This window comes from Chaetodon auriga, chromosome 17 (genome assembly GCF_051107435.1).
Source record: "Chaetodon auriga isolate fChaAug3 chromosome 17, fChaAug3.hap1, whole genome shotgun sequence".
In the NCBI taxonomy this organism is placed as follows: Eukaryota; Metazoa; Chordata; class Actinopteri; order Chaetodontiformes; family Chaetodontidae; genus Chaetodon; species Chaetodon auriga.
Window position 1 is genome coordinate 10,309,558 of NC_135090.1, and position 27,403 is coordinate 10,336,960.

Below are 27,403 nucleotides of genomic sequence, written 5' to 3' on the forward strand. Positions count from 1 at the left end.
AATGAAGTGTTTTTGCTGCCCTGCTACATGAGATTGATTGGTTGATCAGTGATAAGCACGTTGCATACATACACTAGTCCTGTGATTTTTGTCCCCCAACGAACGCTTGTTTCTTTCACTCTGTACCCAAGTAAGTCATCTCATTGTTGCTGCATATGTGACCTGCTGTAACCCACAAACACACAGTGTCAGTGAATGAGCTTTGGTTTTAGTCACTGTTAATTAGAACTTTTACATTAATAGCATACTGCTGAGTAAAGTAAGTGGTCACGAATCAAGAAGACAGTATCTTATCGTACTGCTTTCTTCTGGAGAGTCCTCTTGATGTAAGAATTGATTTAAGTTTACTTTCACAAATTACACCACCATGCCTATTAAGCATTTTATCAGCATAGTTAATGAGCTGATCCATACTGGATGAGGTGAGCTGGAATACACATAGGGCTCAGAAGGAATGGCAGATTAATTGTTTTGCAAAAAAAAAGCAAAAAAATAAAAATAAAAATAAAAAAAATAAATAAGAATTAAGAATTTTCCCCGTGAGCCTAGAGGGGCTCCGTACTATGGAACTCACTCCCAGCTCAACCATCTTCCTGCGGCACTCTTTATATTCCTGGGATGATGACAGGTCATTCAGCAATGTATCTGTAAACTAGCATAATACTAAATTTTTTCCATATGAAAATGTGATGGTTGGACACTCACACAGCCAGATCTGAAGGCACATTCAGAGGGAGGAGCCGAGTTGCTACCAGCAGAGGGCAGTACGCAACTGGTGGTTGGCGATGCCTCCAGGTAAACTAGGAGGGCCGCCCACCACCCCATCCCAGAGCCTGTTCTGTTTGAATGGAATGCGTTTGCTTCACAGTGCAATAGTGATAATAGTTTTGTTTGTGACCATATTACAGACAGAAATGTATATTCGGTCCCACCTGTATCAGGAAACAAGCGCGCGGGGCACCACCCACCACATCGATGAGCTCGTGTGATCGTAACGAGGTGCCTGGTGTTACCATGGAGACGTTCCCGGATGTGAGTTTCAGTTTACTTTTTCGAGTCAAAGCATTGACAGGGCGAAACTTCACTCTCAGTAGTCTGAAATAGTTTTGTCATTTTTCTTTGTACAATAGAAAAGTGGCAGGTTAATACGCGAGAAGTTTACGGGCAACTTTTGCTGCCGACGGGTTCTTTCATAGAAAACATTTAAGCAAAATTCAACGCAGCAATGAATGAAATCCTGCCGACATAACGTCACGGAGCGACCGAAGGAAGGTAACTGATATTTATGGTACAACCGTGTTTTTCACTGTTTGTTCACTCTCCACCTGTTAAAATGAAAATGTGTATCGTCTTTCTTTCATACATTAAAGTTATTGTTATTTTTTCTTCCTCTTAAATAGCGGAAAAGCTGAATAAGATGGAGCGGTTGAAACAGGTAACAATGGTTGACTCATTTGTTTACGTTTTCATTGAGAAATCACCCACTTTTGACTGATGCATTTTTCATTTGTATAATTTTGCATGCAACTTTGAAGGAACAATTAAAGGCATGTATGTGTATCATATTAAGTACATAAAGGATTTAAGTGTTGTAATGAAAAAATGCAACGTTTCTTAATAGGACATTTACCTGCATCATTTACAGCTTTTGAATCAATATAGCCTCCATTAAAAATGAATAGATTATAAGGGGTATTTACTGTCCAAATATAACTGTCAGCTGTCGTACGACCCTCACTGTTTTTGTTTGAACTGCAGATGGAGGATGACTCTATGTACAATATGAGTCAGAACAGAGGATATTCCATTCTCCCACCTTTGCCCAAGGCATGTAATGCACAACCCTCAGAGCTGTACCAGGTATGAGTAACAATCTAAAATCCATCAGTTTTGCTCAGATATTTGGTAAGTTAAACACACTAACCCTTGTGCTACCACACACTACCTTAACATCCAAGCTGTTAATTTATTTCAGATGGTTTTGAGGCACAGTCATTACCCGCCCATCCTCCAGACCAATTCTTGGACTCTTGCAGTTCCCTTTAAAGAGCAACGTCACCACCGTAATCCCAGTGCGTCTATTGGAAACCACTACAGTCCAGGGGCTCAGGACTTGAACATGACTAAACTTCTGCACAGACAATACACTTTCCCCAAACCATCAGGGCCTTGTATCCTTTTTAGTTCATCTCATATCAGACAATGGTCTGTGTGACTAAAGGAAGCCTGTGTGAAACCATCTGAGATTGCAATGCTTTTTAGTTTGTTAACTGATGATCATTAATCATCTGGAAACCTCTCAACAGATTTGTGATCTTAATGAGATTTTAGTATACACCCCACCTGGAAGGAGACAAGCAATTACACCTAGGAGAAGGTAATTAAAGGAACACGTTTCAGCATAAGCTTAACTTTTAAAATGTTCTTTTTCTTGAAGCACTTGATGTGATTTGTTCATGATTTCACAGGGATAGATCTTCTCATGCTTCAACCTCACCTCGGCCAAAGCCTAGACTGAGAAACTTTTGCACTCCCAGCAGCCGGCCTCTGAGTCCTAAAGAGCAGCTGGACATCATGTGCAGCCAAGAGGAGAAAATGAGGGCTATGCAGAGACAACCTAATGAGAGAGACCTAGAAGCAAGTATCACTGAATTCAGTAATAAATGCGTCTGTTGTCAATTAGAATCTTTTTAGAGTCTCCCTTTTCTGACACATTGTTAATCCTATCTTCTTCACTCACACAGAGATATATGTACTACATTACCACTGGTGTCCCCAGCTCTGTGCTGGCCCCCCTGCCATGCCAGCAGATGACGAACATCATGCGCCTGCTGCCACCTGATACTGAGGATAGTAAACACCTCCAGATCTTGAGGGCAAACATGAAAGAGGAGGTCAAAACAGATTATTGCTTCAGCCTAAAGAAGAGCATAGGTATAAAACTGATTCTTCAATGGCAGTTTTGCTTAGACATCCTAAGCATATGCCAGTATCGCTTAAACACTGATTTTATTTATAAAAAAAAAAAAAAAAAGCTAGTCACTCTAGTTAATGACTTAATCGGTCTGTGCCACCTATTGTGTCTTCCATGTTATTTCTTGTCAGTGGACTACATTCTGATGGACTCATCTGAGCGCCAGCGACTGTCCATATCCAGCCTCCCCAAGCCCTTTCCCAGGAGGGTGATCCGTGGGCCAATGCCCTGGGCAGCTAGTTACAAGGAGGCTCACATGTGGCAAAGCCAACATCTATTTACTGTCAGTCACATTATGGTCCTACTGCAGGAAGTCTGGTTAAACAGGTACAGTGTCGGGTATCCACGCTCTGATGTATATGTATATGTATATGTATATGTATAAGTATTTTCTTTTCTTTCTTTCTCTCCTTTGTTTCTCTGCTTCCTATATTTTGTTGTAGTTATTCTATCCCTGATTCAGTCTAATCTTCCTCCGTGTTCTGCACAAGCTTCTTTACTTTAGATTCATGTGTATCTGAATTAATGAAAGTAAAACTGTGTTTTAATAATTCTTTATGTACAAACGAATTAAAAGGACAATAATTAAAATAAAATCTTCTTTCAGCTTCGCTTCCTTGAGATTTGTTCGACTGGAAGACCTTTTCTCCACCAGCCTCCCCCTCCTGCCATCTGAGTTTGAAGAGTTTGTCCAGACACAGTGCCAAACCACAAGAGATGAACTTGTCCAAAAGTGAGTATTGCCAATTTTCCATAGCCTCTCAAAACAGCCAGTATGTCAGTGAGAACATACCTAAGTTGATGTCCAGACTTAATCATTGTAGTGTGTCTTTTCATTGGCTTCTATATTATGCACACAACCAAGCGAGCTAATCCTGTTGTAGCTGCAGTCTCATGTTTCCACCTTGTCCACTTTGTTAGACCCATGTCAGGCTGCCTTTCAGGAGATTGCTTTACACACTGCCTCACTTTAGGATTCCATCGCGTCCTTTGTATGGTATAGTCTGTTTGGCAATGTAGCAGCCCTGTAGGATGCCTGGCTGCATCACTGAAATATGAGCCTTTGTAATTTGTAGAAACTAGCTGCTGTTTGTTTATTTTCATGTTAATAATTTGCACCCGCTTGGTTACCATTATTCTGCGTTGGCTCAGCTTCCATGCCAGACATACTCAACCCAGAGGACATTATATGTCTCTATTGTGTCAATAAGAACCAGGGAATTAATAAAGGATAGAATAACTGCAGTAACGAGTACAGTCAGCAGTCAGCTTCAGGTATTCTGTTACCACATGCTCTTGGAAAGGGATTCTGATTACAACAAAGAGAAGAATTTGACCACCAGTGTTATGTGACATAAATCCAGTCCAGGCTCACGTTTGGATAGGATTTGTGAATTTGACTATTCAAATTAAAAAGGATTTTTCAGATGGATTACATGTCAAACTGCACCCAAAAGCAGTGATGTTTCCTGTTTTAGAAAGACACTGTTCATTGCACTTCACAATAAATGAAGCCCCCTTGCAACAACCATAATTCAGAAAGTCTTGCATTGATTTAAAGTGAAGCGACAAAAAGGAAAAACGCAAAATGAACAACAGATTATGCACCATTGTTCCTCTGCACAAGTGAAAAACAAATATTTGTAAATATGTAAATAAATATTGATTGATATTGATCTGCATATTCCGATTAGTGGGTATATTTTTTGTTAAAGTGACCTTTCAGTTCTTGTTCATTCATGTTTGATATTAAACACAAAAACAATAGCTAGAACCAAACTCATCTCGAGCATCTTCTTTCAGGTGGCTGCCTCAATGTGCGTCAATCCTTGACACCTTCGAGAACCTCTGGTTGCCCTTCATACCCAAGAGTAAGGATGTGGCTCCGGTAGCTGTCCAGGAGTTCTTCGGCTGTGTGGCTGCTCTCATGTCATTGCACCTCCGAAGCTTGGTCGTAGAATCATTACAAGACCTGTTATATTTCTTCACTGTTCATGAGGTTTGGACAAAAGTTTAAGTTGTTCCAGTTTTGTGAGTGTGTTAAAATGCTCCTTGGAACTGTGTGAGAGGAGCACCCAAATCTACTTGTTCTTTTCAGACCTCTGATTTTTTTTTTTCTGTGTTCATCAGGACGGCAATGACTTTGGCGAAGTGTTTGATGAGATGAAGTATGTTCACTCTCAGGTGCTGCTGGTTAAGCTGAGAGTGAATGATCCTCACATTGATTTTAGTCCAAGCTTTCAGGAATGTTGGGAGCTCATCCACAGAGCCTTCATGGAAATCATCAACAGTGCTGAGAAGCTCCCAAGGGTACAGTATTCCCTGAGCACCACAAGCTTTAATGATCTCATTGCCATCTATTGCATATGACAAAATACATGGTGTTGTTTCTGTTTTTATACTACAAGCATGAGTATAACCTGTGACTCTTGGTTTTGACAGGTGGAATGTAACCTCTGTCCTGATTTCGAGAACTTGTACCTCCGCTCCGTCAGTCCTGATGAGTCACTGGTTACAAACCTGATCAACAAAGCCAAGGATATTTTCCACAAAAACACAGCGGGACCTAAAAAGTAATAATGTCTTTCAATTACTCTGATGTACCAGCATGTGTAAAAGAACTGCTGTTATTCCATCTCATTCATTTTTCAGGTATTTGAATGTATATCAAAAATACAGAAACCTACTTGACCATGCAGCGAAGCAGGAGGTATCAGCTTTTCTCAAAGAGAAGCACTCATTAGAAGGATTTACAAAGGTAATTAAACCTTTCCATCTTAAATATACACTGAACCTTTTCTGTTTTCAACTGGCATCGGCCATCTGCTTGCTTTACCAAAATCCTCTCCTCTCAATCTTCAGAAAATTGAGGCCATTAATCACCTGAGGAAGGAGATTGCCTCACTGCGAATCACTGTGCCCCTGTCCATGTTTTGTCTGTATGCTGGCAACCTGAATGATGACCTGTGCGACCGAGCTGAGAGACTGAAAGACCAGATCATCACGTTTGAAGTGGAGGAGAACCGAGAGCTTAACAAGGGGTGAGAGGAAACTCTGTGCCTGCTTAAATTTTTGTGACTTCAATCGTGGAAAGTGTCTTATAGATTCAACATCTAATTTCTTTGTTTAGTTTGAACGGCAAATCAATTATACGTTTACTTAAATTTGAAGAGAGCTAGCTATTGTTCTTTCCCAGGATTTGTCAAAAGTATGAGGAGATTACCGAGACCATCAGATGCACCCCAGAAACCACGGAAGAGTTGGTGTCTCTCCACCAGTACATTCAAAAGACGAGTGACGTGACCATTCACAAGCTGATAGATGAGATTGATGAGGCAGCATACCGCCTCAGCTTCCTCCTGGAATATGCCACCTTACCCTGTGTGTGAAACCTCTTGTGGTATTTGTTATAACAGTCAAAAGAAATGACATGTAATGTACACAAAAAGCCACCAAAAATGACATATTTTGTTTCGCCAAACCTAAGATCAATCAATATGTATGAATGTTGGAATAAAGCAGTTATAATCCTTGTTTTCTTTCTCTTTTTCTTCCTCTAGCTGATGACTTGAGGCTGAACTCCCGTGTTTTCCAGTGGCCCAGTCAGATCCTGAGTGAGCTTGAAGACAGCAAGACTCGTGTGGCCATCATGAGAGAACAGACTGAGGACTATCTCCAGACAAGGTTATTGAATGAATGAATGAACACTTTTCACTCCCGTGGCCTCAAACAAGTGGCAAGCACCACAGCTAAATGTGTTGTTTGCCCTCCTCAACATCACCCAGGCGCCACCCAGTCTCCCACATGATAATTGTTTCTCTCCAAAATCGAGATTTAGATTTCAATATATCCCAAACTAAAGTGCTTCTAAAGCACAAGTCTCCCACAACTGAAATGACACCTACTGTATCTCAATATGGCTATCTCAGGATCTTAGACTTTGACCAGAGGCTGCAGGATGTGGGCAAGGAAATACAGGCCTTTAAGAAGAAGGAAGTGATGAACATGGAGGAGATGAAGAACAATGTTGCAAATCTCATTCAGATCACTGCCAACCTGGAGTCTGCTCTCACCGAACTAGAGGCGAGACATAATGCACTCTCACAGCATGTATTGGATACCACAAACACGCATGTGCTTATTCTTCTGATTCTTTGATAACCAATGTAGATCTGACTTCATCCTGAAAGTCGTCCCACTTTCATTTCCGCAGGATATCAACAAAGAGCAGACTTTGCTGGAAAAGGACCAGAGCCACTTCCCAATACTCCAAACTTTGATAGCTGACAAACAGCCGTATGAACAGCTCTGGACCACAGCGCTGAACTTTCAAAGCATGTCAGAAGAGTGGATGAATGGTAGGTGCCTCACACTGGGGAAACTACACCCATGTTCTGCTTTTCGTACAGCTGCTACATGACTACATTGTACAATCTCAACATGGCACAAATAACGATGAATGCCACACAGCAAGTGCAAGCAGGAGGCACAGTCATTCTCACGTTGGTGTGCATCCTTTGTCATTTAACTCCTAGGACCTTTCCTACACCTTGATGCTGAGAAAATCTGTGATGAGCTGGACGTCATGTGGAGGACCATGCATAAATTGAATAAGTCTTTCTCAAATCTTCCTGGGCCTTGTCGTGTGGCCAAAAGCTTCAAAAGCAAGATAGACCAGTTCAAGCAGCACCTGCCCATCTTAACGACCATCTGTAACCCCGGCATCAAAGACCGTCACTGGGAGAAGGTCAGCTGAATTCTTTATTTATTTTTTATTTTTTTGCTTCATTAACTGCACTGGTAGAAATCTAGTGTCAGATTCACTTTGTAAGGACCAAGTGTCCAGCGTCTCCTGTGATCTGTGAAGCTGATATGAATAATTCATGTGTCTGCAGGTGAGCAGCATTGTGGGCTTTGATGTCAAACCGGATGTGAACAGTTCACTGCTGAACATGTTGGACCTGGGGCTCTCCAAGTTCTCTGATAAGTAAGACATTTACACCATGTAGGAATACATGTAAAGGGCCAGATGAATGTACTGAAAACCATGGCCCATGAGAAAAAATGAGCTCGACTTCATGTTACATTTGCAGAAATATTCACCAGGATCAGAAGGTGATGGATCTTTTTTTTTTTTTTTAACCTCTTTCTTAGGCTCGAAGAGATTGGAGCTTCGGCCAGTAAGGAGTACTCTCTGGAAAAATCCATGGAAAAAATGAAAAGCGAATGGGCCGAGCTCCGGTTCTCTTTCACTCCATACAGAGATACAGTATGACAAACACATACACAATCACATTCTTTCACAAAGGACATGCCAGAAGCTAAAATGCTCAACTTCTTCCTAAAAATTACTTCTTGAATATTGAAATATTCCCCGAAATTGGCATGTTGGTTATGTTGCAGCCCATGAATTTTCATACAGAGCATTGACAATCACCTTGTATTAAATATGCTTAATGTTCTATCATAGGGTACCAGTGTTGTATCAGCGGTGGATGACATCCAAGTGCTTCTTGATGACCACATTATTAAGACACAGACGATGCGAGGTTCACCTTTCATTAAGCCAATAGAGATTGAATGTAAGGTAAGACAGGGCGACTTAATTTACAGGGCGAAGACTTAACAGCTAAAAATGCATCTAGAAGTCAAAGAGCCAAAATTCAACATGCATACAAGTTTATGTGATTTTGGAAGTCTGTGTGTGCACCTCTGCCAGCTAAAGCCTCCAAAGTAACTCTTGTGTTTGCAGTAATAGATGGTTGGAGCAGGTGGAAATGCAAGCACAACATCATGCCGGAACAAATAACAAAATTGCCTGTTCTGCATAAACACAACCTCAGCAGTGCCACTCTATACAGCAGTGAGATAGGCTTTGTTTGGAACCATAAAATCAGCATGAAAGGGCTTGAAACAACCTGTTGGAGGAATGCAGACTAATGGAATCACTGCACAATAATCTTCTGAATCCACATCTGTTTTTATGGACTTGCTTTTGAAAGATTTTTTTTTACACTCCATTTTTGTGTATTGTGCCATTTTTCTGCTATTATCTTTTTTTTCCTTTTTGTGGGTTCTTGCCTCCCAGATGCTTTCAAAACAGCTGTTGTAAAACCCTTACTGTAATGCACTAACCAACTATAGACCTATCAACCCTCCATTCATCAGTAAGATACTTGAAAAGGCAAATTACCTCCTTTCTTAAAGATAACAATGTCCTGGAGGAATTTGAATTAGACTTCAGAACATACCACGACACTGACTCTGCTCTTACCAAAATAATCAGCAGCCTCAGGCTAAATTCTGCTGAAAATACAGTCTCAATTCTTGTCCTCGTAGAGGTGCAGCGTTTCATGCGATTGACCATGATATCTAATCAATGGCCTTGAAAAGTTGGTTGGTCTTCCAGACTGTGTGCTAAAGTGGTTCAAAACATACATCAAAAGGACAAAGTTCTCTTTTCTTTAGCATTTAACAAGCTTTGACTTTGCCTTGCCTGAAGCTCCCATGTGTACTTTGTCTGGCACTTGTGCACTGCTGCACTTCTTTTAAAAGGCCGTAATTTACTTGATTTTATGCATTCATGTATTCTCTCTGTAACTTCATTATTGTTATTATTCGGTGGATTTTATTCTCTGTCTTTTTTATATGAAATACTTGGCGCATGTAATTTCGTGGTTGTAAGGCACTTTGAGCTGCATTTCTTGTATGAAAGGTGCTATACAAACAAAGATTCATTATTATTACAGCTATGAAGTACAACAGTAGCTTGTTGTTGCTGTAATTGTGTTTTTCTTACCATTATTTTCCTACCTAGCAATGGGAGGACAAGCTGCTAAGTGTGCAGGACATCCTAGACTCCATGTTGAGGTGTCAAGCTACTTGGCTCTACCTTGAACCGATCTTCAGCTCTGAGGACATCATTGCCCAGATGCCTGAGGAGGGACGCAAGTTTGCCATTGTGGACAGCTACTGGAAGAACATTATCGGTGAAGCGGTAAGATCCTCTTGACACATAACCTCTTGTTTTAGTTTGTGAAAATTGAGTCTCATGCGCTTTGCTTGGCTGTGGCTTCTGTGTGATTTCGCTGGTCCAGGTTAAGGATACACGTGTGCTGGTGGCTACAGGCCAGCCAAACATGCTGGAACGGCTGCAGGAGTCCAACGTCTTTCTAGATGACATCCAGAAAGGCCTCAATACCTACCTGGAGAAGAAGAGGCTCTATTTCCCCAGGTTTTGACCAATAGTACTAGACTTAATAGTACATTACAGAACATACAAATGACACATTTACACTCGTTCTAAGGGTCTTGTCAAGTGATTGTTCTGTTGCCTCTCTCCAGGTTCTTCTTCCTGTCGAACGACGAGCTGCTGGAGATACTGTCACAGACCAAAGACCCACTTTGTGTGCAGCCCCACCTGAAGAAGTGCTTTGAGGGCATCGCCAAACTGGAGTTCACGGAGGACATGGCAATCGCCGGCATGATTAGCTCTGAGAAGGAGACTGTGCCCTTCACAGGAAAGATTTATCCAGCCCAAGCGAAGGTATAGAGCAGACAGTGTGTTATACACAGTGTCAGTGGTTGTTTCACATATTTTCACATTATGCTGATCAATTATACAAGGGTTGGTGTTGTATGTACTATATATTTATCATTTGTGGTGTACTATGACAACTTGATTTGCAGGGTATGGTAGAGAAATGGCTGCTGCAGGTGGAGAACCTCATGCTCACAAGTATTCAACACGTTATCCATCAAGGAGTGATTCAGTATACAGAGGTATATGAATATTTGCCATATAACTTTATTTTTCAATCTGTAATGAACTTGGGCTGACTGATAGTAGATGTAGGCAAGTTGTAGTTATAAAGGGGACTTTCTTATGACTGCTCTGCAGTACTTTCTTCTTTTCTTGTTCTTTTTTTTTTTCACTGTAGGTGCCCAGGAAGAAGTGGGTGTTGCAATGGCCTGGCCAAGTTGTCATTTGTGCCTCCTCCATCTTTTGGACTGCTGAAGTTTCTGAAGCCATCCAGACCAATTCTCTGCCTGTCAGTCTTTACATCTATCAGTACAGCCTAATTTCCACATAGAAAGACAACTTCTAAGCCCAATAATAAAGTAATCATTACACGGTAGTCTAACCTGTGCACTGATTTTCCATCCACTCAAAGGCCTATGTGGAGAAGTGCAATGCCCAGATTGCTGATATTGTGGAGCTTGTGCGTGGAAAGCTACCAGGAGGGGCACGGATGACCCTTGGTGCTCTTACTGTTATAGATGTTCATGGTAATATGACTGTTATTCTAAAGGGATAAAATACACTCTCTTGGTTAAATCTACCTTTCAGAGAAATCTCATATGTTTTTCCTCTCCTAGCTCGAGACGTTGTTGCAAAACTGGCGAAGGATCGCATCTCCTCACTGAATGACTTTGCATGGATTTCTCAGCTGCGTTACTTCTGGGAGGATGGAGATGTGATGCTGCGCATGATCACCACCTGCTTGAAATATGGCTATGAATATCTGGGCAATTCCCCCCGTCTTGTAATCACACCGCTTACTGACCGCTGCTACAGGTGACGTGCAGTTAATTTGATTCCTTATCCTTGGCTACGGATGGAGAGCTACAAAACACAATGTCATAGAAACAATTACTGTATGCAGATTCTAACAAACTGTAACTCAAATGACCAAGATGTTGATGATTTTGTGCTGCACTAGAACTCTAATGGGGGCTTTGAAGTTGAACTTGGGGGGAGCTCCTGAGGGTCCTGCTGGAACTGGCAAGACTGAGACCACAAAAGATCTTGCAAAAGCTTTGGCAAAGCAGGTATACCAGATCAATGTTCAATAAAACACTGGTATGCATTTTGTTTATGTTTTTTTCTGTACTGATATTGAAGCTGTTATTTGTTTCTAGTGTGTGGTGTTCAACTGCTCCGATGGGCTGGACTACAAGGCCATGAGTAAGTTCTTCAAAGGACTGGCTCAGTCTGGAGCTTGGGCCTGCTTTGATGAGTTCAATCGTATAGAGGTGAGCATTTGACTTGTTATACCAGTCAAATCTGTGTGTATCTGGTAAATCAAATTACCCAAATACCCTATCTGCTTTAACTGAAGTTTATCTTAAGATTAATGAACAAATACTCTATTAAAATTAGATTTTGTGTTTTTCTTTGTTGTTGTTGTTGTTGTTGTTGTTGTTGTATTGAAAAATGCTAATGATAAAACTTGAATGGTCAGTTTGGCCTTTCAGGTAAAGAATCAGGTTAAGAGTTATTATATATTTTGAATCAAGTTTGCTTATGAACAAAATCAGTTTCCCTCCAACTCAGAAACCTAGCTAAATTTAAATCATCTGCAATTCAGCAGGATGTAGAGATGCTGCTTTTCTTTTCATGGAGAGTTTCCTTTTTAGAGTCAAGTAGAATCACATTTATATATGTCACAATATCCTATCATATCGTGTGTGTGTGTGTGTGTGTGTGTGTGTGTGTGTATGTGTGTGTGTGTGTGTGTCACAGGTGGAGGTGCTCTCTGTGGTGGCTCAGCAGATCCTCTGCATACAACAGGCCATTGCCAAGAATCTAAAGACCTTCCTGTTTGAGGGGACAGAGCTGTCACTCAACCCGACCTGCTCTGTGTTCATCACCATGAACCCTGGTTATGCTGGCAGGGCCGAGCTCCCTGACAATCTAAAGGTAATGTAGCACTGTAGTATAGGCTCAACATCACTTGGCAGAGCAGATTCAGATAATGAAGAAGAAAGTGAGAATAGGATGCTTGAACTGGATGTAAACCCGTCAATATTGTCATTTGTCGTAGGCGCTCTTCCGTACAGTGGCTATGATGGTGCCCGACTATTGTCTCATTGGAGAAATCTCATTATACTCCATGGGCTTCATTGAATCTCGCAGGTATGTGTGAATGGTACCCTGGACAAAATATATTTAGTAAGCATATATTTTCCTGGGCTAGGCGCCCGTTTGGTTGATTCCCCAAGCTTCATATATCTCCAATTTTACCGACAGCCTGGCTCAGAAAATTGTGGCCACCTACCGTTTGTGCTCCGAGCAGCTGTCTTCCCAACACCACTACGACTACGGAATGCGAGCGGTGAAATCTGTGCTGACTGCAGCAGGGAATCTGAAGCTGAAGTACCCCGAAGAGAACGAGAGCGTGCTGTTGCTTCGGGCGCTGATGGATGTCAACATGGCCAAGTTTCTAGCACAGGATGTGCCGCTGTTTCAGGTGACATTTTGTGCCAAATTGCATTACTACATATAAATCAGTTGTTTTAGTAATTATCCCTTTCGACTCCCACTGCTGCCTACAGGGTATCATCTCTGATTTATTCCCTGGCGTCGTCCTTCCGAAACCAGACTATGATCTCCTCCTCAAGGCTCTTAATGACAACATTGCTGAACTCAAGCTTCAGCCTGTCCCGTGGTTCATTGGCAAAATTATCCAGGTACAAAGTATTGCTAAGATGATGGTAGTTTGGTTTGTTGTTATCCTTCAACTACATAAATGAACTGAATTTGTGATTGTGTATAGGTGTATGAGATGATGTTGGTACGCCACGGTTTCATGATAGTAGGAGACCCTCTCGGAGGAAAGACTTCTGCATATAAAGTTCTTGCTGCTGCCCTTGGAGACCTTTATAAAGGTGGATACTTCGGTTAACATTTAATGTCTTGTTGCTACCATGGTTTTTACCATATATTGGCTCCTGGCAAACAATTGGCAAAGATGAGTCTGTTTCAGTTTGTTATCTCTCATTTCACTTTTTCAGCCAAGCTGATGGAGGAGTTTGCTGTAAATTACTGCATCATCAACCCCAAAGCCATCACCATGGGCCAGCTGTATGGCTGCTTTGATCCAGTCAGCCATGAGTGGTCTGATGGTGTTCTGGCCACCTCCTTCAGGAATCAGGCTATATCCACCTCAGAAAATCGACAGTGGATCATCTTTGACGGGCCCATTGATGCTGTGTGGATTGAGAACATGAATACTGTGCTGGATGACAACAAGAAAGTACTGTTCATTCTAATGCCATCCCCATTATAGTTTTTTTCTTACTGCTGTCAAAAACTTTTCCTGGGTGTTAAATGCTAATAGCAAATAAGTAGTCAGTTGGCAAGATTTAATGACATTTGCTGTCTCATTCACTCTATTCTCTGCTAGCTTTGTCTGATGAGTGGTGAGATCATCCAGATGAGCCCCAAGATGAGTCTGATCTTTGAACCTGCTGACCTGGAGCAAGCCTCTCCAGCTACCGTTAGTAGGTGAGCAATGCAGACAGAAGCTGCAACAGCAACTACAGTATATAGAAAGCACACAGCTTGAGAGTTTTAGAAAAACTTATAGTATTGAATGTAACTGTTTGTCTGAAGGTGTGGTATGATCTACATGGAACCCCAGCAGCTGGGCTGGTCCCCTCTCAGAGATTCCTACATGAACACACTGCCTGAAAGTCTGAGCACTGAACACAGAAAACTGGTGAGAGTACAAGCATGCATATCTTAATTGGCTCATTGATGGCATTGTTATTACTTTCATGTCCTTTAAGATGTCATATGATGTGGCTTATACGTGCATCTTTGATCTTTTGTCCCACAGATAGTGGACCTGTTTGATTGGCTAGTTCAGCCCTGTCTGGACTTTATAGACCAGGAGTGCCGCTTTGTGGTTCAAACATCTCCCATTCACTTGGCCTGTAGTCTAATGAAGTTGTACACCTGCCTCATGGGTTAGTAAGAATGACATTTAATTGATAGTTTATACAAATTTGTTTTCTTCAGTGTGTGTGTGTGTGTGTGTGTGTGTGTGTGTGTGTGTGTGTTGTTAACATTCATGTCTACACCTAGATGAAATCTTTGGAGCCGGTGGTACACAGATGTCCAGCCAGCAGATAACAATGTGGCTGCAGGGTCTCTTCCTATTTGCGGTTGTATGGACTGTGGGTGGGACCATCACTGGGGACAGTCGTAAGAAGTTTGATGTCTTCTATCGCAATCTGATCATGGGCATGGACGATGAGCACCCTCGACCAATGAGTATCAAACTCAAGAAGAACAATATTTTCCCTGAGAGAGGTCATAAAATTTCAACAATTTTGCATATAGCTACTATACCAATTAAAAACATGCTTTTTTAACATCAGTAATACATGGTGTTTGCTTATTTTTTTTGCAGGCACTGTCTATGACTACTACTTTCATAAGAATGGCCAAGGACAGTGGAACGTATGGACTGATTCAATCACAAATGAAGAAAACATCATTCCAGCTGGAGCCAGTGTGAGTGTGTTTAAGTCACAGAGGTTACTGCTGCTGTGGATGTCCATGTTCGCTGAGACTCTGCTTATCCTCACCAGGTGTCAGACCTCATCATCCCAACCATGGAGACGGCACGTCAGCTTTTTTTCCTGCGCACCTACCTGGCACATGAGATACCCATGCTGTTTGTTGGGCCTACTGGCACTGGCAAATCTGTCATCAACAAAAGCTTTTTGGTAAAGCTGCCTAAAGAACAGTACACACCGAACTGTATCAACTTCTCAGCCCGCACCTCAGCAAATCAGACCCAAGACATCATCATGGCCAAGTTGGACCGAAGAAGAAAGGGCGTGTTTGGACCTCCTATGGGAAAAAAGTGTGTCGTCTATGTTGGTAAAGATAGACGCACATACAGCATAATCCCATACCGTTGGATTAAAAGTGGATTATTGAGAGAGGGTGTCACATATTAAGAAGTATTTGATAGTAATCTCTTCTACACAGACGATCTGAACATGCCAGCTAAGGAAGTCTATGGCGCCCAACCTCCAATCGAGTTGTTGAGGCAGTGGATTGACCATCATCACTGGTATGACAAGAAGGACACCTCCAGGCTAAACATAGTGGATGTGCTGTTTCTGTCTGCAATGGGGCCTCCTGGTGGTGGGAAAAATGACATTACAGGTACTGTTGAAATAGTTATTAATCTGATATTAGTGATTTCTTTAAAGAAAGCAGCATTAATAAGGTTTACTGTAACTGACAAAGTGTTTTAAATGCTAGGCCGCTTCACCCGCCACTTGAATATCATCTCAATTGATTCCTTTGATGATGAAACACTGACCAAGATATTCAGCTCTATTACTGACTGGCACTTCAGCAAAGGCTTTGATGCCTCTTTCTGCAGGTAACTTGTCAAATATGTATTAAAAGGTCAAATAATGGTAGAACTGCACAAATCAACTTTGTTAGAAAGACGTGCTGTATTTTTTCCCTCTGCCCAAGGCTGGGCAAGATCATGGTGCAGGCCACCATGGCAGTGTATAAGGATACCATGGACAGCTTCCTCCCCACCCCATCTAAGTCCCACTATATCTTCAACCTGCGGGATTTTGCTCGAGTGATACGAGGCGTGCTCCTGGCTCCACATACACACATGCAGGTAAGAGTTGTAACAATAGTGAAATGTTGTGATTAATTTCTCTGAAATGCTGTATCTCCTCCTCATGTATGCTGGCCCTGTATGTCAGGACGGAGACAAACTGATCCGCCTGTGGGTCCATGAGGTCTACCGCGTTTTCTATGACCGACTCATTGACAATGAAGACAAGGAGACATTCTTTGGCATCGTCAAAGAGAGAACCTCAACCTTCTTTAAGCAGAGTGTAGAAAAGGTACATGTTTGATTAGTGCACACATGCACACTCTCAAAAATAATTTCAGCAAAGTTAAAACAGTTTTTCAGTTCTGTCACTTTGCATGTTATCTTACAGATCTTTAACAAATGTGGGTAGGATAAAAATGCCCTTTGGAAATATATCAGTTTATCATATTAGATACATTTTGTTCTTCAATAATTATGTCTGTGTTCATTTGTTAGTGGGAAAGTACAAATCTATATCTATTTTCTTTTTTCTTCAGAATGTCAGACCATAACATAACATAAACAATAAACAAGCAAACTGTTGGAGAAACTGTTGCTTTGTATATTGTAGTGCAGTATGGACTAGATTTAAAACTGTTTCTGTGTTCAATGTTAAATCTCTCCATTTGTTATCTAGCTCCTGAGCCATCTTAGCCCAGATGGCAAGGTAGCAGATGAGAGCATCCGAAGCTTGTTCTTCGGAGACTATGCCAAGCCTGATTCTGATGTTAAGGTCTACGATGAAATCACAGACTTCTGTGCCTTACAAGAAGTGATGGAGTTCTACCTGGATGAGTACAACAACTGCAGCAAGGCACCCATGTCCCTTGTAATGTTCAAATTTGCCATTGAGCACATTTCCCGCATCTGTCGTGTGCTGAAACAAGACAATGGCCACCTTCTACTCGTTGGCATTGGTGGTTCAGGGCGTCAGAGTGCCACCAAGCTGGGCACCTTCATCAATGATTATGTCCTGTTCCAGATTGAGTTGACCAAGAGTTACAGCATGTCAGACTGGCGTGATGACCTGAAGCGGGTAATACTTAAAGCAGGCATTGAGGGAAAGAGCCTGGTGTTCCTGTTCAATGACAGCCAAATTAAGGATGAAGCTATGTTAGAAGACATCAACATGCTGCTTAACACCGGTGATGTGCCTAACATATTCGCTGCAGATGAACGTGCTGACATCACAGAGAAAGTGCAGGGAATTGCCCGGATTGAGGGCAAAAAGATTGACGCTACTCCGCTCTCAATGTACAACTTTTTCATTGATCGTGTGAAAACCAACCTCCACATTGTGTTAGGTAAATACCTTTATGTGTCCTTTTTCTTTTCCTTTTTTTTTCTTTTTTTTTTTTTGGCTGAAGTTGAAGTATTTGTAACTGGGAATTATTGTGTTCAACAGCCATGAGTCCTATCGGTGATGCATTTAGGAACCGTCTCAGAATGTTCCCCTCCCTTATCAACTGCTGCACCATTGACTGGTTCCACGCATGGCCAAGTGATGCTTTGGAGATGGTGGCACACAAGTTCCTAGAGGATGTTGAAATGGACAGTGACATCAGACTGGAGTAAGGACATCAAAAGGATGCAAAAAATTAGTACTTGTTCAAGCTGCATGCACCTACTTTGCATCTAGCACTGTGTAGTATATTCACATTTTCTTTTTCTTTTTTTTGTGATCTCAGGGTGGTGGAGATGTGCAAAACCTTCCAGACAAGTGTCAGAGAGATGTCTCAGAGGTACTTCTCCAGACTGAGGAGACACAACTATGTCACGCCCACGTCCTACCTTGAACTCATCCTCACCTTCAAGACCCTCCTCAATGTCAAGAGGAATGAAGTAGATACTGCGAGAAACCGCTATGTTGTTGGTCTTCAGAAACTGGAGTTTGCTGCGTCTCAGGTGATGCTCACCTGTCAAGCAGTCTGCCATGAATGCTTCTTTTTGTCTTTGACCAAATTAATGATGTTGACATGTCATCATCCAACTTCATACTTTGTTCACAGGTGTCAGTGATGCAGGAGGAGCTGACAGCCTTGCAGCCAGAACTCATCCAAACCTCAGCTGAAACCGATAAGATGATGGTTAAGATAGAGGGGGAAACAGTGGAGGTGGATGCTAAGAAAGAACTTGTATCTGCTGATGAGAAAGTGGCTAATGAAGCAGCAGCTGCAGCCCAAGCCATTAAGGTATTCATGTATTTTTGGAGCCACTGCAAATTGTCCATAATTTCTATAGTGTTCAAATCTTTTTTTTCTAAAATATAACTGCCAGTTGTTTTCAAGATGTTAAAATGATGCAGAAAGTATTTGCAGTATTTTGGTTTGCGTCAGATACGTATTGATTTGCACTGGTTGTCTTTCAGGATGAGTGTGAGGGAGACTTGGCAGAAGCAATGCCTGCATTGGAGGCTGCCCTGTCAGCCCTGGACACCTTAAAACCTGCAGACATTACAGTAGTTAAGTCTATGCAGAATCCACCAGGTCTAGTCAAACTAGTCATGGAGTCCATCTGTATCATGAAGGGCATCAAACCGGAGAGGAAGCCTGATCCTAGTGGCTCAGGTAAGATCATAACTTTGAACATATGATTTTTATATGCCACTCACTTTTGAAAAATAAATCTATAAAACTATTTCTTATTAACATTTTGCAGGTAAGATGATTGAGGACTTCTGGGGACCCTCGAAGAAGCTCCTTGGAGACTTGAAGTTTTTGGAAAGCCTCAAAGCCTATGACAAAGACAACATCCCTGCCCCCTACATCAAGAAAATCAGAGATAAGTTTATCGACAACCCAGAGTTTCAGCCCTCCGTTATTAAAAATGTCTCCTCGGCTTGTGAGGGCCTCTGTAAATGGGTACGAGCAATGGAAGTGTATGAGCGTGTAGCCAAGGTGGTAGCCCCCAAGAAGGAGAGACTGAAGCTGGCTGAGGATGAACTGGCTGTACAGATGGAAATGCTGACTGTGAAAAGGGCTGAGCTGAAAAAAGTTCAGGACAGACTGCAGAGCCTGAATGATGACTTGAATGCCATGATTAACAAGAAGAAAGACCTGGAGGACAACATTGAATTGTGTTCTCAGAAGCTGATCAGGGCAGAGAAGCTGATAGGAGGACTGGGTGGGGAGAAGGACAGGTGGACAGAGGCTGCAAGGCAACTAGGGATTAGGTATATCAAAAATAAATTATATATATATCAGGCCTGCCAACTTTCACACATTGACGGTGAGACTCGCGCAATTGACACTTTTCACATGCTCTCCAAATGTCCATTTTCTCACACAGTGGAAAACAAATTCACAACCGATCGCATCACAGTGTGAAAAAAGGACACTGACAGCAGACAGGCGAGACAAAGCCGCACAGTGCAACAGCAGCACCATGCAGCAGCGAGTTATTCAGACCATCGGGGGAAAATGAGAAATATAAACAGATATATTGTAATTTATTTCCGTGCATGCTAGAATCTCAGCCAGTAGCTGTGCTGCTGCCAGAATGAGTGATGAATGTCCTTGTAACCACAGAGTGAGTTACTGTAGTTACTGGGACCTTCTCTGTCTCTGTTGCTTTGAAATTTTCTCATGATTCCCAGTAAGAGGTTTGTAGGTTAGTATAATGCTCAGCTAAGAATTCTTTCACCCTCTTCTGTTTCTAAGCTCGTATTCTAGTTTAATGAAATCTAGTTTGTTTGTTTTCTGGACAAAATTATCCACTGCTGTTGCTCCTTCATTTACTTTTCCCCACATCCCCAGATAGCCTGGTTAGGTTTGGTCTACTGTTGCTGTGATGTCTGAAGGTCGGCGGGTTTGCTGATCAACCATAATTATTCATCGTTGACTATGATTGTTGTGAATTTGACTGCTGAACATTTTAAACAAAATTTCTGTGGCCAGTAATGTCACAGAAAACCAACTCATAAAATGCCTCCACTTCACCGATACCAAATCTTACTAAATAAATTGAAAAGTTGGCAGCCCTGATATGTATGTATGTGTGTATATATACATATGTTTATATACATACACTGTACATACATAGTACGCTAATTTTTTAATTTTCATGTTGTATGGTGCACTGTGTCTAAATATACTATTAATCAAATCTGTATTATATTTTCCCTCTGCAGGTACACCAACCTGACAGGTGACATACTCCTCTCTTCTGGAGCTGTGTCTTACCTTGGGGCATTCACAGTAGACTACCGTACAGAATGCCAGGACCAGTGGCATATCCTGTGCCAGGAGAAGAAAATCCCCTGCTCTGAGGACTTCACCCTCAGCAGCACTCTGGGTAACCAGGTGGCCATCAGGGCATGGCAGATTGCTGGACTGCCAGTGGACTCCTTCTCTACAGACAACGGTATCATTGTGTTTAACTCCCGTCGGTGGCCCTTGATGATTGACCCTCAAGGTCAAGCCAACAAGTGGATCAAGAACATGGAGAAGGCTAATAAACTTTCTGTCATCAAACTGTCTGATGGAAACTATGTGAGAATCTTGGAGAATTGCATCCAGTTTGGAACCCCAGTTCTTTTGGAGAATGTAGGAGAGGAGCTTGATCCGGTACTGGAACCAGTGTTGTTGAAGCAGACCTTCAAGCAGCAAGGTGTCGACTACATGAAAATAGGAGAGAATATTGTAGAATATTCTAAAGACTTTTTGTTCTACATGACCACTGGACTGAGGAACCCTCACTACCTCCCAGAGGTGGCTGTCAAAGTCTGTCTGCTGAACTTTATGATCACACCACAAGGCCTACAGGACCAGCTTTTAGGGCTTGTAGCAGCCAAAGAGAAACCTGAGCTGGAAGAGAAGAAGAACCAGCTCATTCTGGAGAGTGCTGCCAACAACAAGCAGCTGAAGGAAATTGAGGATAAGATTTTACAAGTGCTCTCTGCTTCTGAGGGGAACATCTTGGAAGATGAGACTGCCATTAAGATCTTATCATCCTCCAAAATCCTCTCTGAGGAGATCTCAGAGAAGCAAAAAATTGCCAGTGTCACTGAGAAAGATATTGATGCCACTCGCATGGGATACCGCCCTGTGGCTGAACACTCTTCAATTTTGTTTTTCTGTATTTCAGACTTAGCCAACATCGAGCCTATGTACCAGTACTCCCTGACCTGGTTCATCAACCTCTACTTACATTCCATTGCCCAGAGCTTGAAGAGTGATGATGTGGCTGAAAGGATCAACAACATAGTTGAGCACTTTACTCTCAGCATCTACAATAATGTGTGCCGCTCGCTTTTTGAGAAGGATAAGTTGCTTTTCTCCCTGCTGCTAACTGTAGGCATCATGCAGGGTAAGGGCCAGGTTGAAGACCAAGTGTGGCGCTTCCTTCTAACAGGTGGCATCGCTTTGGATAACCCTTACCCTAATCCTGCTCCAGAATGGCTGTCTGATAAATCCTGGTCTGAAATTGTCAGGGCGTCCAAACTTCCAAACCTGGATGGTTTCTTTGGACATGTCCAAGACAACATCTCCAAATGGAAGAAGCTCTACGATTCTGGAAAGCCTCATAAGGACCAGTTACCTGATCAGTGGAGTGAGTTGGAGGGGATGGACAGAATGATAATAATTAGGTGCTTCAGACCAGATAAACTGGTTCCAGCAGTGCAGGATTTCATAGTGGATAACATGGGACAAGCTTACGTTGAACCGCCCACCTTTGACCTGGCAGGAAGTTACAAAGACTCCAACTGCTGCTCTCCTCTCATCTTTGTGTTGTCACCAGGAACTGATCCAACTGCAGGTGATCCATTGAAAACTCGTGACCTTTCCACATTTTAACACACTATAGCTCCACGCTGTTTACAATTAAATATAGAGGGAAACTTCAGAAGTGAATCCTGATTTAATTTTTTGGATGCAAAAAGTTTTTAATGAAGTGTTGCATTGCTTCTTCAGGTCTGCTGAAGTTTGCTGATGACCTAAAAATGGGAGGCAGTAAGACCCAAACCATTTCTCTGGGACAGGGACAGGGACCCATAGCAGCTCAGATGATCGACAAAGCCATCAAAGAGGGCACCTGGGTGGTACTGCAGAACTGCCATCTGGCCACCAGCTGGATGCCCACTCTGGAGAGGATCTGTGAGGAAACCATCACCCCAGAGAATACACACCCTAAATTTAGGTAACGGATTCGACGCAGTGAGTTTAACCAAAACATGTTTTTGCATACAGAAGGCGATAACAGCCAACTGTCTTTCCTTCTCGCTAGGCTGTGGTTAACCAGTTATCCATCTGACAAGTTCCCAGTCAGTATCCTGCAGAATGGGCTGAAGATGACCAATGAGCCTCCTAAAGGAATAAGAGCCAACCTGTTGCGCTCCTACCTGAGTCACCCCATCTCTGACCCAGCCTTCTTTGGCAGCTCCAAGAAACAGGTCATTTGGCAGAAGCTCCTTTTTGGTCTCACCTTCTTCCATGCTCTAGTACAGGAGAGGAGGAACTTTGGACCTCTGGGTGAGAAATATAAACTGGACTTCCCATCTGCTGTTTTAACCTTGAACCAATCTAGTGTGGTTTTTCATTGTGATATTTGAATTAATCAGTATGTTTATTGTGCCACTATTCTGTCATTATTTATGAAAACAATCCTGTTGCCATTGTTTGTCACATTTCTCTCAGGTTGGAATATTCCCTATGAGTTTAATGAGTCTGACCTTAGGATCAGTATGAGGCAGATCCAGATGTTCCTTGATGAGTATGATGAGGTCCCACTGGAGGCCCTCACATACCTTACAGGTGAGGTGAACATTTACGACTTGTCAACACATCAGTGTATTCATTTACACCAATGACGCTGGCAGGAAGATGATTTTCTGAGAAGGTAGGTCATCCTAATCTGTGACCTTTATCACAAATCACACCTCCTGCCCCCTTTTACATATATGAAAATGTCTATATACAGTAGTGGCTCAAACTTGACAAAACCTCTCGATAAACCTCACAACAATTTCCTTGGATTTCCAATTTTATTTTAGATTTTAATGATCTCTTCTCAGGTGAGTGCAACTATGGCGGCAGGGTGACAGATGACAAAGACAGGCGTCTGCTGCTGTCACTTCTGTCCAACTTCTACAGTTGTGACCTAATAGAGCAGGAGTGCTACCACCTGTGTGAGGGAGATCTGTATTATGTTCCAACTCATGGCCCCTATCAGGTACTTTCAGAGCTCTGGTCAATTCCTAATTAATACTGCAGCGTATGACGGCCATAGTCATCATTATCAGTCATGACATGACATTAAGCAGCTGTCCTCTCATGGCCAAAGTAAATGCAGGCTTGCTTTTCAAATAAACACAACAGCAGCTGAATTAATGGTTTTAATCACAGAGTGCAATATTTGTCTGGAATGAAATCTAGTTAATGTTTGGCCTTGAGGCCACAGTGTTGAAGATCAGTTATCAGTCAAGTAATTCTTTAATCATCCTCTCTGATAAAGAAATGCATTTTCAGAAATGATTTGCTTTATTCCAGGCCTACGTTAACTACATTCGCAGTCTTCCAATTTGTGCCGATCCTTGTGTGTTCGGACTTCATAGCAACGCTGACATCACAAAGGATAATCAAGAGACCAATCAGCTTCTGGAAGGAGTCCTGCTGACACTGCCCAGACAGACGGGTGGTGGGGCTAAGTCTCCTCAGGTTTGCACTGCCCCTTGTCGGTATTAGCATTTTGGCTTATGCTAATTTACCAGAGGAAACACAACATGAAAAACTGTTGTCTCATATTCAAGCTTTGCAATGTCATCTGTTTTTGCTTCAGGAAGTAGTCGGGGAGCTTGCTGAAGACATCCTGTCTAAGCTCCCAGCAAACTTTGACATACAAATGGTGCTGGATGAATACCCAGTCATGTATGAGGAGTCTATGAATACTGTTCTGAGGCAGGAAGTCATCCGCTTTAACAGGTAATAATAATAACTTGTTCCACTGCACAAGTGAATATTGATATTGGAAAAGACAAACCTTAATTACCAATAACTGATTGATCAGTTTGTGCAGGCCACACTGAGGAAACCCTTTACAGTCCATCACATTTGTCTCCTCTCCCGACAGACTCACTCATGTGGTGCGTGTCAGCTTGGTAAACATCCGCAAAGCCTTGAAGGGCCAGATTGTTATGTCTGCTGAACTTGAGAATGTCTTCAACAGTATGCTGGTGGGCAAGGTGCCCGCTATGTGGGCAGCCAAGTCATACCCTTCTCTGAAACCAATGGGAAGCTACGTGACTGATCTCTTGGCCAGGCTGCAGTTCCTACAAGTAAGAATTATGATTGTTCTGGGTCACCCAGACCTCGAGCGAAGGTAATGTATTTGGTACATGACTGGCAAGATGAGTGGAGCACAGACGAAGTCATTCAAGTCCAGTAGAATAAATGTTTGGCCTTCAGTTATAGAAATTGTTTTCATGTGCATAAAGAATAAAATCTGTAAAACTAAATGATCTGTTACATTCAGACTGCAGTAATGCAGCACTGGTTTTATAGAAAAAAATACTTTTTTAATATGCTAATAACTATGCATATACTTGGATCTCTGTCTTGGCAGGATTGGATTGATAACGGGCCACCTACTGTCTTCTGGCTCTCTGGCTTCTACTTCACCCAGTCATTTCTTACTGGAGTGGCTCAGAATTTTGCCAGGAAGTACACCATCCCCATAGACTACATTGGCTTTGAATTTGAGGCATGCATTCAGAAACCTCTATCTGTGTTTTTGGTCATATTCAGTCAGAATTATTTAATAGGGATATACGGGGTGGATATTCATGCTCAGAGTTACGTTCCAGGTAACCAAAGAGGAGACCCATATGGATGAGAAGCCAGACGACGGGGCCTATGTTAGGGGTCTTTTCATGGAGGGAGCGCGCTGGGACAGAGACAACATGGTCATCGGAGAATCCTTTCCTAAGATCCTCTTTGACTCCTTGCCCATCATCAAGCTCAAACCAGGAGAAATGGCTAAGTTTCAACATGAAAACACCTACATTTGTCCTGTTTACAAAACCAGCGCCCGCAGAGGGACCTTGTCCACCACTGGCCACTCCACCAACTTCGTCCTCTCCATCGAGCTGCCCTCTGACAAGCCACAGCAACACTGGATTAACCGTGGAGTGGCATGCCTCTGCCAGCTGGATGACTAAGAACTAGCCTCAACTGAATCAATATGTTGAACTATTAAAACTCTATATGCCAACGAAAGTCTATCTGCTTGTATATCAAAGTAACACAGGTGGAAACTAACACATGGACACACTTTGGTCCCATATTGGCAACCATGACCACAATAAAAACTCTTTTTTTCATAGTTGATGACAGTGGGGATTATTGGGAATCTTTTTTGCTTTAACAATCTACATTACATTCGATGTCATTCACCTCTACGTTTATGGTCAGCAGAGTCCACATATATACACACACACACACACACACACACACACACACACACACACATAGATAGATAGATCTGCTATGCGGCACTTTACAGATCTATTTCCTATATGGTTATTGTTGTTTCAGACAGGGTGGTGGGTTATTACAAAGATTTATTATTTGATAATAAAGTCGTAATCTCAGAACAGCTGGATGAGTGCTCTCTTAAATGCTTCTGTCCATGTTTGACTGAAACAAGAATGATCATGTCTCTGGTGATGTCTGTACCACAATGTTTGTCCAGTGTTCATTTGAGTAGCTGTGCTTTTGGTTGTCTTTTTCAACTCACAGGTCCAACCAGCAGTTGTTTGCTGAAGGTAAACACTAGATGGCAGCAAAGGAAAACCAGTAAGGCACAGGGGTCTCATCTGGTACCCACGATGACCAATGTTTCTGCAGTCTCTACAGTTTTTACATAAGTAACTTTAATATATCTATTGATGTGTATTTGTGCAGCTAAACAGTGTGTCATCCAGTGCAAGTATGGGCTATGGGAAATGTAATTAAGCATTAAAGTATCAAGGTTGGGACATAGGATGTGGCAAATATATCTGAACCATAATGTCATTTGGTTGTGGTAATTACAGAGCAAAAATGGCTGAGAGAGAGTGTGATCACAGAATACCCATCTCTACTTGAGGGCAGCACGGTGCCAAGTACCTGCCTCGCCATCACTGATTGAGGTCCAGCAGAGTGTGCGACAACGATTTTCTGTCACGACAAGCAGATTGATGACTTAATTATGAAATGCTGAGATTCAGTACAGAATAAATGCTGTTCTCTGCGTACAGGCTACACATTGTAACACAGGATGCCACAAATCACCAAGTCTGAGCCTTTTCATGATGGACCTCATTCAGTCAAACTTTAATGAAAGGAAGGCGTTTGCATTAAAATCTTAGTGGGATAGTTTCACATACTCAGGCGGCGGGAGAGTGGTGCTGCCTGGCTGTTGCTGTATTTGTGTCAGCACCGCTTGATGCTCTCTGTAGTCAGCACTCATGGGTTCAAACATAATTCATCTGACATCTGAATACAGCTGCCACATCAATACCCACCCAGGATTATAGGGCATAAAATACTGCAACATTAAATTTATATATTAGAAAAGGCAGCCAAAGGAGGCTCCAGTGACAGATGCTCCTAACTTCAGTGGTGACCTTATGTTCAGTGGCATTAGGAAGCATACTTGTTGATCTCAAGCCTCTCACCTGTATCTTAGAGACCCTCTAAAGCCACAGCATTGGAGTTCAGTCTGACTCCAGCACCAGTCTAGTCCTGTGCTAATCAAAAGGAACAATGAGAGAGGTTCTGGGAACACTGCAAGCAAGAGGAAGATCAAGCTGCTCAGCTTGTTGTCATCCTCTGTCGGTTCCCTTCAGGTCTCCTTAAGCTAATGTGTTAAATGTCCTCCAGATAGAAGCCCCTGGAAAACCATTTCTCTTTAATGAAAATGACCAGAACTGAGTGTGGTGCCAAGAGGAACAAAACACAGACGCGTCCTCCAACACTTTACGAGAGTGCAACGGCCCTATTTATTCAGTATTGCCTTAAAAAAA

The 27,403-nt window shown here is 42.2% G+C and overlaps 1 protein-coding gene across 1 annotated transcript; it reads left to right on the plus strand.

The window, feature by feature from the left end:
* Nucleotides 1–1,408: 1,408 nt before the first annotated feature.
* On the plus strand, nt 1,409–25,930 carry dnah3 (dynein axonemal heavy chain 3). Its single transcript, XM_076754432.1, has 62 exons — nt 1,409–1,435; nt 1,759–1,860; nt 1,976–2,171; nt 2,332–2,377; nt 2,469–2,637; nt 2,745–2,934; nt 3,106–3,301; nt 3,582–3,707; nt 4,778–4,973; nt 5,105–5,284; nt 5,417–5,547; nt 5,627–5,732; nt 5,837–6,015; nt 6,171–6,355; nt 6,535–6,658; nt 6,904–7,057; nt 7,188–7,332; nt 7,510–7,721; nt 7,870–7,961; nt 8,129–8,243; nt 8,445–8,561; nt 9,792–9,971; nt 10,072–10,208; nt 10,319–10,520; nt 10,664–10,756; nt 10,915–11,025; nt 11,149–11,263; nt 11,354–11,552; nt 11,698–11,806; nt 11,897–12,010; nt 12,501–12,677; nt 12,802–12,893; nt 13,008–13,227; nt 13,313–13,447; nt 13,534–13,645; nt 13,772–14,013; nt 14,164–14,264; nt 14,373–14,478; nt 14,599–14,728; nt 14,847–15,074; nt 15,175–15,278; nt 15,356–15,650; nt 15,762–15,941; nt 16,041–16,164; nt 16,263–16,419; nt 16,508–16,651; nt 17,039–17,705; nt 17,807–17,972; nt 18,090–18,306; nt 18,411–18,593; nt 18,770–18,968; nt 19,060–19,573; nt 20,531–22,158; nt 22,314–22,539; nt 22,627–22,871; nt 23,037–23,153; nt 23,414–23,571; nt 23,889–24,056; nt 24,178–24,320; nt 24,469–24,673; nt 24,961–25,098; nt 25,202–25,930. Exons 1-62 carry the CDS (start codon nt 1,418–1,420, stop codon nt 25,553–25,555), a joined length of 12,114 nt encoding a protein of 4,037 aa, XP_076610547.1. The 5' UTR covers nt 1,409–1,417; the 3' UTR covers nt 25,556–25,930.
* Nucleotides 25,931–27,403: the final 1,473 nt, after the last annotated feature.

What these genes read in the sequence shown, in the direction of transcription:
- dnah3 (XM_076754432.1), top strand. An exon ending in GTGCTGAGAAGCTCCCAAGG is followed by an intron (nt 5,285 to 5,416) that starts GTACAGTATTCC and finishes TGGTTTTGACAG; the next exon opens with GTGGAATGTAACCTCTGTCC. An exon ending in GGCCCTCACATACCTTACAG is followed by an intron (nt 23,154 to 23,413) that starts GTGAGGTGAACA and finishes ATCTCTTCTCAG; the next exon opens with GTGAGTGCAACTATGGCGGC.